Genomic DNA, 13,857 nt, shown 5'->3' on the forward strand with positions numbered 1-13,857 from the left:
GGTATCTATTTCACAGCGTATCTGTGTGTTTTGTGTAGTAAGGTATCTATTTCACAGCGTATCTGTGTGTTTTGTGTAGTAAGGGATTTATTTCACAGCGTATCTGTGTGTTTTGTGTAGTAAGGGATCTATTTCACAGCGTATCTGTGTGTTTTGTGTAGTAAGGGATTTATTTCACAGTGTATCTGTGTGTTTTGTGTAGTAAGGGATCTATTTCACAGAGTATCTGTGTGTTTTGTGTAGTAAGGGATCTATTTCACAGAGTATCTGTGTGTTTTGTGTAGTAAGGTATCTATTTCACAGCGTATCTGTGTGTTTTGTGTAGTAAGGGATCTATTTCACAGTGTATCTGTGTGTTTTGTGTAGTAAGGGATCTATTTCACAGTGTATCTGTGTGTTTTGTGTAGTAAGGGATTTATTTCACAGTGTATCTGTGTGTTTTGTGTAGTAAGGGATCTATTTCACAGTGTATCTGTGTGTTTTGTGTAGTAAGGGATCTATTTCACAGTGTATCTGTGTGTTTTGTGTAGTAAGGGATCTATTTCACAGAGTATCTGTGTGTTTTGTGTAGTAAGGGATCTATTTCACAGTGTATCTGTGTGTTTTGTGTAGTAAGGTATCTATTTCACAGAGTATCTGTGTGTTTTGTGTAGTAAGGGATCTATTTCACAGTGTATCTGTGTGTTTGTGTAGTAAGGGATCTATTTCACAGAGTATCTGTGTGTTTTGTGTAGTAAGGGATCTATTTCACAGAGTATCTGTGTGTTTTGTGTAGTAAGGGATCTATTTCACAGAGTATCTGTGTGTTTTGTGTAGTAAGGGATCTATTTCACAGAGTATCTGTGTGTTTTGTGTCGTAAGGGATCTATTTCACAGTGTATCTGTGTGTTTTGTGTAGTAAGGGATCTATTTCACAGTGTATCTGCGTGTTTTGCGTAGTAAGGGATTTATTTCACAGCGTATCTGTGTGTTTTGTGTAGTAAGGGATCTATTTCACAGTGTATCTGCGTGTTTTGCGTAGTAAGGGATTTATTTCACAGTGTATCTGTGTGTTTTGTGTAGTAAGGGATCTATTTCACAGTGTATCTGCGTGTTTTGCGTAGTAAGGGATTTATTTCACAGTGTATCTGCGTGTTTTGCGTAGTAAGGGATCTATTTCACAGCGTATCTGTGTGTTTTGTGTAGTAAGGGATCTATTTCACAGTGTATCTGCGTGTTTTGCGTAGTAAGGGATTTATTTCACAGTGTATCTGCGTGTTTTGCGTAGTAAGGGATCTATTTCACAGCGTATCTGTGTGTTTTGTGTAGTAAGGGATCTATTTCACAGTGTATCTGTGTGTTTTGTGTAGTAAGGGATCTATTTCACAGTGTATCTGTGTGTTTTGTGTAGTAAGGGATCTATTTCACAGCGTATCTGTGTGTTTTGTGTAGTAAGGGATCTATTTCACAGTGTATCTGTGTGTTTTGTGTAGTAAGGGATCTATTTCACAGCGTATCTGTGTGTTTTGTGTAGTAAGGGATCTATTTCACAGTGTATCTGTGTGTTTTGTGTAGTAAGGGATCTATTTCACAGCGTATCTGTGTGTTTTGTGTAGTAAGGGATCTATTTCACAGCGTATCTGTGTGTTTTGTGTAGTAAGGGATCTATTTCACAGTGTATCTGTGTGTTTTGTGTAGTAAGGAATCTATTTCACAGAGTATCTGTGTGTTTTGTGTAGTAAGGGATCTATTTCACAGCGTATCTGTGTGTTTTGTGTAGTAAGGGATCTATTTCACAGCGTATCTGTGTGTTTTGTGTAGTAAGGGATCTATTTCACAGTGTATCTGTGTGTTTTGTGTAGTAAGGGATCTATTTCACAGCGTATCTGTGTGTTTTGTGTAGTAAGGGATCTATTTCACAGCGTATCTGTGTGTTTTGTGTAGTAAGGGATCTATTTCACAGCGTATCTGTGTGTTTTGTGTAGTAAGGGATCTATTTCACAGTGTATCTGTGTGTTTTGTGTAGTAAGGGATCTATTTCACAGCGTATCTGTGTGTTTTGTGTAGTAAGGGATCTATTTCACAGTGTATCTGTGTGTTTTGTGTAGTAAGGGATCTATTTCACAGCGTATCTGTGTGTTTTGTGTAGTAAGGGATCTATTTCACAGTGTATCTGTGTGTTTTGCGTAGTAAGGAATCTATTTCACAGTGTATCTGTGTGTTTTGTGTAGTAAGGGATTTATTTCACAGTGTATCTGTGTGTTTTGCGTAGTAAGTGATCTATTTCACAGTGTATCTGTGTGTTTTGTGTAGTAAGGGATTTATTTCACAGTGTATCTGTGTGTTTTGTGTAGTAAGGGATCTATTTCACAGTGTATCTGTGTGTTTTGTGTAGTAAGGGATTTATTTCACAGTGTATCTGTGTGTTTTGTGTAGTAAGGGATTTATTTCACAGTGTATCTGTGTGTTTTGTGTAGTAAGGGATTTATTTCACAGAGTATCTGTGTGTTTTGTGTAGTAAGGGATCTATTTCACAGTGTATCTGTGTGTTTTGTGTAGTAAGGGATCTATTTCACAGCGTATCTGTGTGTTTTGTGTAGTAAGGGATTTATTTCACAGTGTATCTGTGTGTTTTGTGTAGTAAGGGATCTATTTCACAGTGTATCTGTGTGTTTTGTGTAGTAAGGGATCTATTTCACAGTGTATCTGTGTGTTTTGTGTAGTAAGGGATCTATTTCACAGCGTATCTGTGTGTTTTGTGTAGTAAGGGATCTATTTCACAGAGTATCTGTGTGTTTTGTGTAGTAAGGGATCTATTTCACAGTGTATCTGTGTGTTTTGTGTAGTAAGGGATTTATTTCACAGTGTATCTGTGTGTTTTGCGTAGTAAGGGATCTATTTCACAGAGTATCTGTGTGTTTTGTGTAGTAAGGGATTTATTTCACAGTGTATCTGTGTGTTTTGCGTAGTAAGGGATCTATTTCACAGAGTATCTGTGTGTTTTGCGTAGTAAGGAATCTATTTCACAGCGTATCTGTGTGTTTTGTGTAGTAAGGGATCTATTTCACAGAGTATCTGTGTGTTTTGTGTAGTAAGGGATTTATTTCACAGTGTATCTGTGTGTTTTGCGTAGTAAGGGATCTATTTCACAGAGTATCTGTGTGTTTTGCGTAGTAAGGAATCTATTTCACAGCGTATCTGTGTGTTTTGTGTAGTAAGGGATCTATTTCACAGTGTATCTGTGTGTTTTGCGTAGTAAGGGATCTATTTCACAGCGTATCTGTGTGTTTTGTGTAGTAAGGGATCTATTTCACAGCGTATCTGTGTGTTTTGTGTAGTAAGGGATCTATTTCACAGCGTATCTGTGTGTTTTGTGTAGTAAGGGATCTATTTCACAGTGTATCTGTGTGTTTTGTGTAGTAAGGGATCTATTTCACAGCGTATCTGTGTGTTTTGTGTAGTAAGGGATCTATTTCACAGTGTATCTGTGTGTTTTGCGTAGTAAGGGATCTATTTCACAGCGTATCTGTGTGTTTTGTGTAGTAAGGGATCTATTTCACAGCGTATCTGTGTGTTTTGTGTAGTAAGGGATCTATTTCACAGCGTATCTGTGTGTTTTGCGTAGTAAGGAATCTATTTCACAGCGTATCTGTGTGTTTTGTGTAGTAAGGGATCTATTTCACAGCGTATCTGTGTGTTTTGTGTAGTAAGGGATCTATTTCACAGAGTATCTGTGTGTTTTGCGTAGTAAGGGATCTATTTCACAGCGTATCTGTGTGTTTTGTGTAGTAAGGGATCTATTTCACAGCGTATCTGTGTGTTTTGTGTAGTAAGGGATCTATTTCACAGCGTATCTGTGTGTTTTGCGTTAGCAAGGTATCGGTGCGTATTGTGGTCGCAAAGTAACGCCCGATGAACCCCTTGCAAATATTTGTTTTATCCTGCGCGTTATCCGTCCCGCGGACTTGCACTGGCTGAGACGGTACTTTCTACACCGAAAGTTTCCCAGCTGCACATGGGGCCCACGCAGGCCTCACCCTGCGAGCCCGCTCTGCGTCGCCGCACGGCAGCCGCTTGGTGAACTCGATGCCGGTGAGGGGAGTGCCAGTCGGAGGGAGCAGGATAGAGGCGTCCATCGTAAGGTACTCCACATTCAGAGCCTTGGCCTGAACAAGGAGACAAATACCCGAGAGCCAAATGTTCAATCTCAAAAACAGTCAAAGTGATAGATCTTCATCAAACAAGCATCTGAAGTGGTGCTTCAGCTCCTGTTCTCAGGCCCTGAGTCATTGGTGGAAATTCCACGTTTCTATGGTGGGGGCGAGACTGTCCAAAGGATAACCGCTGTTGACTTCCCCCGCAAAGTGGTCCCCATTTTTATCACCCTTGGAGGGATGATAGGTTGAGTCAACCTCCAACAAAGGTTTGAACTCGTATCCTTTCCGATTGTGAGCCGCTCGCTCCACCGCTCGTTATGCCGCTGAGTCACGCAGTCAGCTCCCCATTTCATCAGCATTCTCCACCTTACATACGCAACATCCCATTTACCAGTTTAAATCACATGCTGCAATTAACAGGCATTCCAGATACTGTCAGAATAGAAGTGACGTGTGTTTTGGTCGCAGATTATTGTACCGCAATAGGGTTGTGCTCCCGAATATCGGATGAATCTGAGATATCAATAAATTGGGGCAAGATACGAAATTTTGGGTTGTCCAATTTTTTTTTTATTTCAGATGAAAAAAAATGAATCCCAAGTGATGTCACTGATAGGACGTCATTCTCACGCTTTTCCCAATGAACGTGGTGCTTCGTGGTAAAGGGTGACATCACGATTGTTCGCACCGAAACATTGTTAAGTACAAAATGTAAATTATCCAAAAATCCAAAAGACCAGAAATTGGCCGTGACAATCCACAAATGCGATTTTTTTTAATGCAAAACTATTTCCTCTACCGCATCCATCCGATTACATTTGGCTATGTAGTTGTGCCAAATGATTTACACAGTTTAATAATAAATAACTATTGAAAACATTTTAACATGTACTCTAAGCAGAAATTTAAATGCATAAACAAAAATCATTCGACACGAGTAAGTTATCTAGGCTGTTGGAAGCGAGTTTCTCAACGTGAACGTGACATTTAACGTATAGCAAGTTGTTATCAAAAAGCGAATGTTCTTACGTTCATACTTCTACATTCATCTTCAAACAAGTCCAAAAATATCTCTTCACCCTGAAAACAAAGAATCAACATTATACCGCATTAAGCTCTGCTTGAGAAGCAGTCAAATTGAATACAGACCTCTAAAGCACATTTGATTTCAATTGCATTGCTCCTCCATACAAATGGGCCTCAGGACACTCCATGGAAAAGGCTTCTTGTTATTATTATTATCATTAATACGCTTGCTTACCCAGGAGGGCTTCACCGAGTCTCAACAAGTCGTTCCGAATTTTCGCAGTATGTGTCGTGTTTCCCAAAGAGTTACGCTTTTACCAAATCTGACAATCTGAACCACGATGCCGACACACAATGGTCTACTCTTTAATGGCCACTTTTGAAGCAGACAGCGTGTCGTACGTTGTGGTTACTACGCCGGCAGAGATAAACAGGGCAGCCTGCCGGATTTCTAACCACAAACCTCTACGTCAAGCGGCCAACGTGCTGCCACAGAGCCACATCGCTGCGCAGCGTGACCCGTGCCCAGTGCGGACCGATAAATAACCAGCATTTTGGCCCTGACTGATGCGGATAAGCAATGGTCTAAAATGCACCAATAACATTTCTAAAGAATAACTCGAGATTTGGTTGTATGTGAATGCTATGCATATCCAAAATTCATTGTGTCAGATGTATCTCTCAAACAGCACATGCACAAAATTACTTGAACCCACACCTCCAAAATTCTGGGTTCAAGTAAAAGTTAATTTGGATGTGAGTTTTAAACAGCCACTGTCATGGTAACAATTCATTGTCTCGATGATCTTTGGATGCACAAAACACAGCAAGGACTAGACAGCTTAAGTTTATACCGAGCATGAAATGTCACAATAAACTCTCATGTAAAAAAGCACGTGATTACATCTTGAATAGCCACACAATACCTATTCTAAATGGACACTGTACAATTGGTATGCTTTCAAAAAAGGTGCGTGTACGCATGTGATGATGTGTGTGCGATGATTCACTTGACACCCTGGATACTTTGCGTTCAACCAGAACGGATTAACCAGATGAAATATTTTACCAAATCTAATTTCAAAAGATATATATCCCAAAGTAGTAGGCACACTCGCGGTTTAAGGTATAACGGTGACTGCGGATGCAACTGAGCACTGTGTGACCCATGACTTGAGTCCAGTACCATTCACCCTTTCCCGTTCCGAGACAAATGCACGTGGCAGGGTGGGGGTCCCATTCACCGCTGAATCTCGGAAACCACGAGCGGTTTCGGCGTTAATTTTATTGAGAGAGGCGTAGCAGCGCCGTTGTTTTTAAAGACGTTGCACGCTCACCACAGAGAAACGTAGCGGCACGACCGCACTCTACGATAGCTGGCGCCAAACTGTGCCACACGCCCTCCCGCATGGCCTTGCGGGAGCCTCGGCACTGATGAAGTTATTTTATTTAAGTTTTTCTTCCGAATCGGAAATATATTTTTACCGGGAAAGGGTTAATTAGCTACCAACAAAACTATAAATAATGAAATGAAGTTATTTTTTGTGATGTGACATCAACTGTTTAAAATTATTTTCAATTGTGGAACGGATGTCAAAGTTACCTTGTAAAAATTACGCAACAGCGCGACGCTCTCCTGCCTTGCACCCTGAAAAATATCAAACGGCACAACGGTGTCATCAAGCCAAACGAGTGTGCACTTAAATGCGTCAGTGAGCGCGTAAAGCGTCAAAACAAGGCAGTAACTATATTCTTGGTTCTTTAGGTAAAGTCACGTAGAAGGGAAACAATAAAATAATAAAAATATAAAACAATAAAATTCTCTGAGTCAACCCCCAACCAGGATTTGAACTGGCAACCTTCTGAGATTGTGAGCTGCTAGCTTTACCACCGAGCCAAGATGGAAGTATGTGTATTACATTCCCAGCACCTTCATGCATTGACATAGTGGTGAATATACTATTATATGACTGCAGTGTTTAAAATTTGAAGTGGAAGTTAGAAAGCAACTTTATTGTAAATACCCCGCTTTGGTCAAAATATATAACAAATATTTAAAAGCCTAAGCATACCAACTATAATAGCATACAGTAGGTACGCACATATTTTAGGCGAAATCAGTGTACATCAATCACGAGTTCGCACCGTGCGTACCCAACCGTGCTAATCGGAGTGCGGAGGAAGGACAAGATAAACCAAAATACTAATTTCCAATTTGAAGCTTTCGTGACTTTCAGGGATTAATATTCTTGGTTCTTTCGGTAAAGTCACGTAGAATGGAAATAATAAAATAATCTTTTTTTTATTATTTCCCTTCTACGTGACTTTAACGAAAGAACCAAGAATACAAAATACGAATCACAAACTAAACACAGTAAAAGCATGTTTGCACGTGTTCGTGTGCAGCTGGGTACCTCGATGCAGGCGCGGTGAACGTCTTTGAGTGTGCAGTGTGCCCCCGTGGAGACCAGCTGCTTGAGTAACAAGCAGGCAAGCTCCAGCGTGGCCAAGCGAATTCGACTGTCTGCACTCACGCACGCACCACACGCACGGAGCTTAGTGGGTGAGTGCGAGTTGATTGAATTTATCTATGGTACCTTTTTGTCAGTTTAAAAATGATGAATAAATAAGAATAGGCTTTACACTTTGACAATAAAATAGGTGTTAGGATGTTAAAACACCAAATAGAAACCTATTGCAAGGCATAAAGTCTGCATTAACCACACATACTTGTGGAAAAAACATACAAACATGCTTTATTAATATATGCATCGTCTTTGAAACGGATTGGCCTACACCAGAGACAACCTTCTTTATGGCCTTGTCTCACCAGTGTTAGACCAGACAACCCCAGTTCTACAACTGCTCAACCCGACGCTTGCATTGCCTGTGTACGGTTCACCCTTTGGCGTTCTCTGGTCTAACACTGATGAGACAAGGCCATAAAGAGTTTAAAATCTAGACGATTTAAAAGTGCATAGCTCCAGTAGCTTCCTAATATCAGAAGGAACAGCGGCTCCAGCAGACGACCGAAGAAGCAACGCATCTGAAAGCGCCGTGCGATGCGGTGACCGTCTTTGTTCGATGGTTAGACAAAAGCCGCCGCCGCTGCTGCTGCTGCTGCGAAGATGACCAAAAACATTTGTTCGGCCCAGTGGCTTAGGGGGCAGGTCACCGGGCATGGCTGCCTTGTTCAGGATGACGATGATCCTCTCGACGAGCAAGTGGCTGTAGTCCTGGGTTGCTCCTCCGTCGCCAAGAGGCATCTGGATGCTGTCCAGTATGACAGGATCCATGCCTGCAGGGGAAGAAAATTCAAGCTGTCATCGCCCGTAGGGGGTGGGGACAACTGAAGAGAACGGGCATGTCAATCGGCAAGTGGCACCGCGCGCATTGGGATGACCCCCGAGCGTGCACCAATCCATGGGTAGTTAAGTCATACAAGCTCCCGGAAGGCCACGTTCACCAAGAGAATGCCGACTCATACTTTTGCTTTTCGTGGGCAGGAGATAACTATGGAAAGTGGCGGCATATTAATGAAAGTTGTTCATTGCAAACCACATTCACCATCCCACTGGACCATTAGCGACATAGCGACACAGCCGGCATGCATAAGGTAATACAGGCGTGTCTCGCTCGTTAAGCAAGACACGCCTGTGCTTAATTGCTAACCTTTATTATGTCGCAAAGCGTACAGAAGGCAGAGGGCAAACAATGCAGTCGAATCATCCTCTTCGCACTCCAAAGCCGAAAAAATGGCATCAATGAATGGCCTAAGGAAAGCAAAAGGTATACATACACATCAGTGACATGCCAGAACACATGCACAACTACATAGATATAGCATGCAACGCTCAAGGCAAGACAAAACAATGCGGACTCTGCGGGAAGTTATGTTTGAAATACGAGCACGTGTTAATGGTGAAAATGTTTGTGCATAATTATAAACTCCCAAACCCCTTGTGTTTTGTAAGCCATCGTTTTAAGTTGTACGTGTATAACAGTTGGAAATGCATGTGATAAAAACGACCGTGTATTTTTACTAAAACCTGTACACAACGTGCAGTGTCATTACGCGTTTGCTATGTATGTCATCCAACACACCCCACACCCTTCGATTAGCACGGTTGGCTATGTACGGTGGGAAAGACGTTCAAAGTGCATACATACTGGACTACCGCTTGCAAAACAAGATGTTTCATCTCAACAGATTATCCAGGTTAAACAGTTTAATAACAACCATAATACAGGGTTTTTTTGGGGGTTAGATCGCGCAAATATATGTCGTCAAACCCGCCACCACTCGACATAGCCAACTAGTAAGGTTTGTCTCGTAAATAGAACATGCCAATGCATTACTAGCACAGCACACCGGTGTGTTGGAGAGCCAAGCCACAACATTTACAATCCGAGCACGACGTTTCGCCAGTAATTACAACTAGCTTCATTCGGCGGCAGCCAGATTTGTGGAGAAGTCCACCTGTTTAATTCCTTAAATAGAGGCGTAGATGTGATGACAACATTCGTGCGCTCTTCTTGCGCGAAGTGGTAATCAACATACATTATGTATTCGCATTATGGAAGCCCATAGTTCTTGTACTTAACTAAAGAAAAGTGTGCGCGTACCTGCTGGTGGGCGCCTGATGTCTGGACGCAGCAGCTGATTTCTCCTCATCCGTGGTATTGAGGCGTGTGATGTGCGATGGTGACGACTGAGCGTGGCCTCCTCTTTCCATCACCTTCATCTCAATCTCTGTGCACAACACCGTAGTACATTTCTCATCCAATCACTCCGACCAAGAAAACGTTTAAACAAACAGGCTTCAACGCAGAAGGCGGGTTTCAAGCGTAATGTCCGTGCGCAATGCCAAGCGCACTCAACTATTATTCTTACCAAAGAAATATACAGAGACACTTTCCGACAGCAAAAATACTTCCTACGCAGTAATATTCTCCGTCCCACAAAAGCAGCATCGAGTCCATGGTCAAGGCACAGCACACCCTCACAATCATTACAATTTGGAACCAGGTCAAGGTCCAGGTCCAAATTTTTTTTTTATTTAGTGTTTCTTGGGAAACGGTGTCTTACCACTGACACTTTTCATGAGTAATCTTGCACCTTTTTTTAATTCCTTAACTCAAAACTTTTACTGGATTCATTTTATATTGAAAAATTATATAATTTCTTACCGAAATTTATTAGTCTGTACTATTAATAAAAATTTCTCTGTTATATCGGTCTTTGAGACAGTGTTTTGTTTTTATTGATGAAACCCCACTGAGTAGCTTCTTAGCTCACAGGGAACTTCAAATAAACTGAACTGAGTGGAACGGAGGTCCTTTGTGCTTCGAGGCACAAGTGTCCACCAATGCACCGCCCTGCTGCCTGAATGATGTTATAGAAATATCAAACATTATTATGATTAATTTAACACATAATGCGACCAATATCATCCATAAACAGGAGGATTTCTACACAAATCGGGCTGTCGCCTGAAGAAGTCAGTTGCAATAACTGGCGAAACGTCGTACTCGGATTGTAAATGTTGTGGCTTTGCTCTCCAACACACCGGTGTGCTGTACTAGTAACGAATTGGCCACGTTCTGTTTACGTGACAAACCTTACGAATTGGCTGTGTCGGGTGGTGGCGGGTTTAACGACACATTTATATATTTACGCGATTCAACCCAAAAAAACCTGTATTATTATGATTGAGAAGGAAAGTAAAACGTATGGGTTCACCTTCCACATCAGACACCGGCTCTTGGCTGCGTGGGTGTCCTTCCAGGCCCGCTCCTGCAGACTCGGCCTCGGCACAGGCCGATTTCTCTGCATCCCCCTCCACATCTTCATCCTCTCCGATGTTCTTGTAGTTGGGCCTCTTGGATGGGACCTTCTTTATATGGCCACGACTCATCTCCAGGGATTTCTCCAGTGGCTCAGTGGGTTGGGTGAATCTACGCACCCCGGGCGAGAGCTGCAACGCGCAAACACAAAGTACACGCACGCACACAAACAACACGCAATCGCCCAAATCAATTGCAGACATTAACACGCGTGCACATTTTAACTCACAATTGTAAACAAGCGTACACACCAACATGCACACAGAAACACACAAGTTCACACTCGCACATGATACATACACTAATATACACAGTTAACATTCACACATACGTCAAATTAAGAGGCATTATATGTGTTTAATAAATCAAACTGATATAATATGTTGCATTTAGACTTTGTGGATATTCCACTGCTTTTATATACAACCATATAAAACACACGGCTAGCAAACATGTTAAATTCTGGTTGGATAGTGTGTGGGATATATTTCTCTGGTCTGGCGAGCACAGGCCACATGCAGTTATCAATCAAGAGGAGATGCAGGAGACTGCAATCAGCTGAGCAGGCCACTTCAGTCCCAGGAAGTAATTCAGGAAAACAGGCTGTAGAGGTGAGCCTAACTTAAATTATGCAGAAATCGAAAGCAAACAATTGAAATCTAAATTTTTTCACAAAATGAACATTATTTGACAGCTAACACGGTGGAATGGGTGTGCTTTCCCCATGCCCACAGACACTGTGCCTCTACTGAGATGGCGTCCCGTACGTATGGATTTTGAACGTCTTTCGCACTGTGCGTAGCCAACCACTCCAATCAGAGTTGCGGGGGGGGAGAGAACAAACTAAACACAAAAAGCAGTTCTAAAGAAATTCGTTTTCAATCTAGATTTAAGTGTACAGCTTCAGTGGCTTCCGAATATCAGAAGGATGTATGTATTTTTAACTTCTTTCGCACGATATGTAACCAACCACGCGAATCGGATGTGTGGAGGGAAGGTGGCTCTGCAGCTACAGCCACAAGCAATAGTTATTGTTGGGGTGCAGAAGAGCCCAGGCAGCAATCACCCACGAAACTCGAGGCAGTTAATTTTTAATAGCAGTATAAATAATATGGTCATTGTAGTTCTATTACCAAGGCAGTTGATTTGCTGAAAAAAACAGCTTTTCCAATTACTGAAATTTGCAGTGCATTACCCGTAATGTCAAAGCGTAATTAGCATACGTCACCGTTCCTGTCTCGCGTGGTTAAATTGAGCCATTACATGCAGGATTTCGTACAATTAAATGTATTCAGCTCATTGGCACAATTCCAGACCATGCTTATGAATCGAGATATAACATAGGCTGAAAATGCTTTACAGGGGCTCGTCTAATTACGGACATTCGACTTACGATCTTTCAGAGATACGAACAAACCTGCCCGTATATCCAGTTGCCTGTTCGGACCGACAGTCATAAGTTCAACCGCCGCGCAATAGATGGCAGTGGTGGCATCTACATCTACAGGAGATATAACTTTTCAAGCCATTCCCCTTGTTCCGCGTACATGCCGTACAACGTTTGGAATCGACACGAGTAAAGTTCGACTTAGGAACAAATCGACATGCGAACAGATCTCTGGAACCTAACTCGTTCCTAAGTAGAGGAGTCACTGTACTCCGTTCCCTTTACCACAGGTACCACCAGAGGTGGCGCAATTCGTCACCGTAGCGCGTGAACATGGGACTTGCCGTGGCATGGGTGTGTGCGGGCGAAGGTTCACAGTTGAAGACAGAGATGTCTCCAGTTGAGGATGACAGCGCCCAGAGAATTTACCAAAGGTCCGTGGTGGATGATCAAGAACACCTATTTTGCATTCACAAACACAAGAGTCAAAGATACACATTTTCTACTGGATATGCTCAAAATAATGAGATAATTGACAATATGTGGAGCGGTAGTGGCATCATCGGAATCTCAGCTGCAAAGCAGTCTGGGTATTTCTAAGATTGCGGCAAACAGTGCATCATGTGGTGGCGAAGAACGTGATGTAACCAAGTTCCTGGCAAAGGAAAAAAACAGAAAAGCGCTGCGATGTACTAATGTAGCGCATGTCACACAGACGTGCGTTTGAGCAGTTCGAAAGGTTTAAACGTGGGAGTGACTTGATTAACACGCTTACACGCAACCAAGTATTTCAACTCCCACAAAGTGACCCGTGTTGAACTGTCGACTTTCAATAATCGCCACATGAATGTGCATCATACAGCGTGAGCTTAGGAAGAACACATTGTTCGAAGGCAGTACGGCTGACATACAAAAAACTTTACTATTTTAAAAACTAAACAATTTTTTTTATTTTACCAGGTAAGGCCCAATCAGCTATCGAGCTCTTATTCAGAAGCGACCTGGTCACAAATGATAGCTCAACGAAGTGGCTTATCATGTGGAAATGTGGAGAGAAAAAATCCACGCGACCACAGGGTGAACATGCACACTCCATATATACAGGCGTCAGGATCGGGATTGAACCCATGACCTCCTGTAAACCAGGTGAAGAAGTTAACATCTCGCCACCGTGGCGCCCAAAAACTGGTGATGGAATAGCAGCCCAAGGCGAGAACATGACCAAGAAATCGATCAGTGGTGATGGAGAAATGAAATTATTTCAAGTTCAAGGCGTGTGGCATTTGTGGCATAGCAGGACCATGAGGTATGTGAAAGCATGGGGCAGTCATCATCCAGCAGTGGATAGACAAGAGCTGATGATGACAACTGTTGCTCGTGTTCTTAAATAAATGAAGTCGAAGGCCATACCTGGGATAGCAGGTAAAGAGAAACTTTGGGACTAATTTTTGGCCAGTCCAA

The 13,857-nt window shown here is 42.2% G+C and overlaps 1 protein-coding gene across 1 annotated transcript in view; it reads right to left on the reverse strand.

Moving 5' to 3' along the window:
• Positions 1–13,857, reverse strand: part of CLEC16A (C-type lectin domain containing 16A) — a 39,074-nt gene that overhangs the window by 14,191 nt on the left and 11,026 nt on the right. Inside the window, 10 exon segments of the mRNA XM_061569948.1 lie at positions 4,017–4,145; positions 5,166–5,216; positions 6,766–6,810; positions 7,577–7,686; positions 8,338–8,460; positions 8,835–8,935; positions 9,789–9,915; positions 10,906–11,140; positions 12,730–12,855; positions 13,807–13,857. Coding sequence (XP_061425932.1) covers positions 4,017–4,145; positions 5,166–5,216; positions 6,766–6,810; positions 7,577–7,686; positions 8,338–8,460; positions 8,835–8,935; positions 9,789–9,915; positions 10,906–11,140; positions 12,730–12,855; positions 13,807–13,857 — 1,098 coding nt within the window.

This window comes from Lethenteron reissneri, chromosome 44 (genome assembly GCF_015708825.2).
Source record: "Lethenteron reissneri isolate LAM-NWPU_2019-01 chromosome 44, ASM1570882v1, whole genome shotgun sequence".
Taxonomy (NCBI): domain Eukaryota; kingdom Metazoa; phylum Chordata; class Hyperoartia; order Petromyzontiformes; family Petromyzontidae; genus Lethenteron; species Lethenteron reissneri.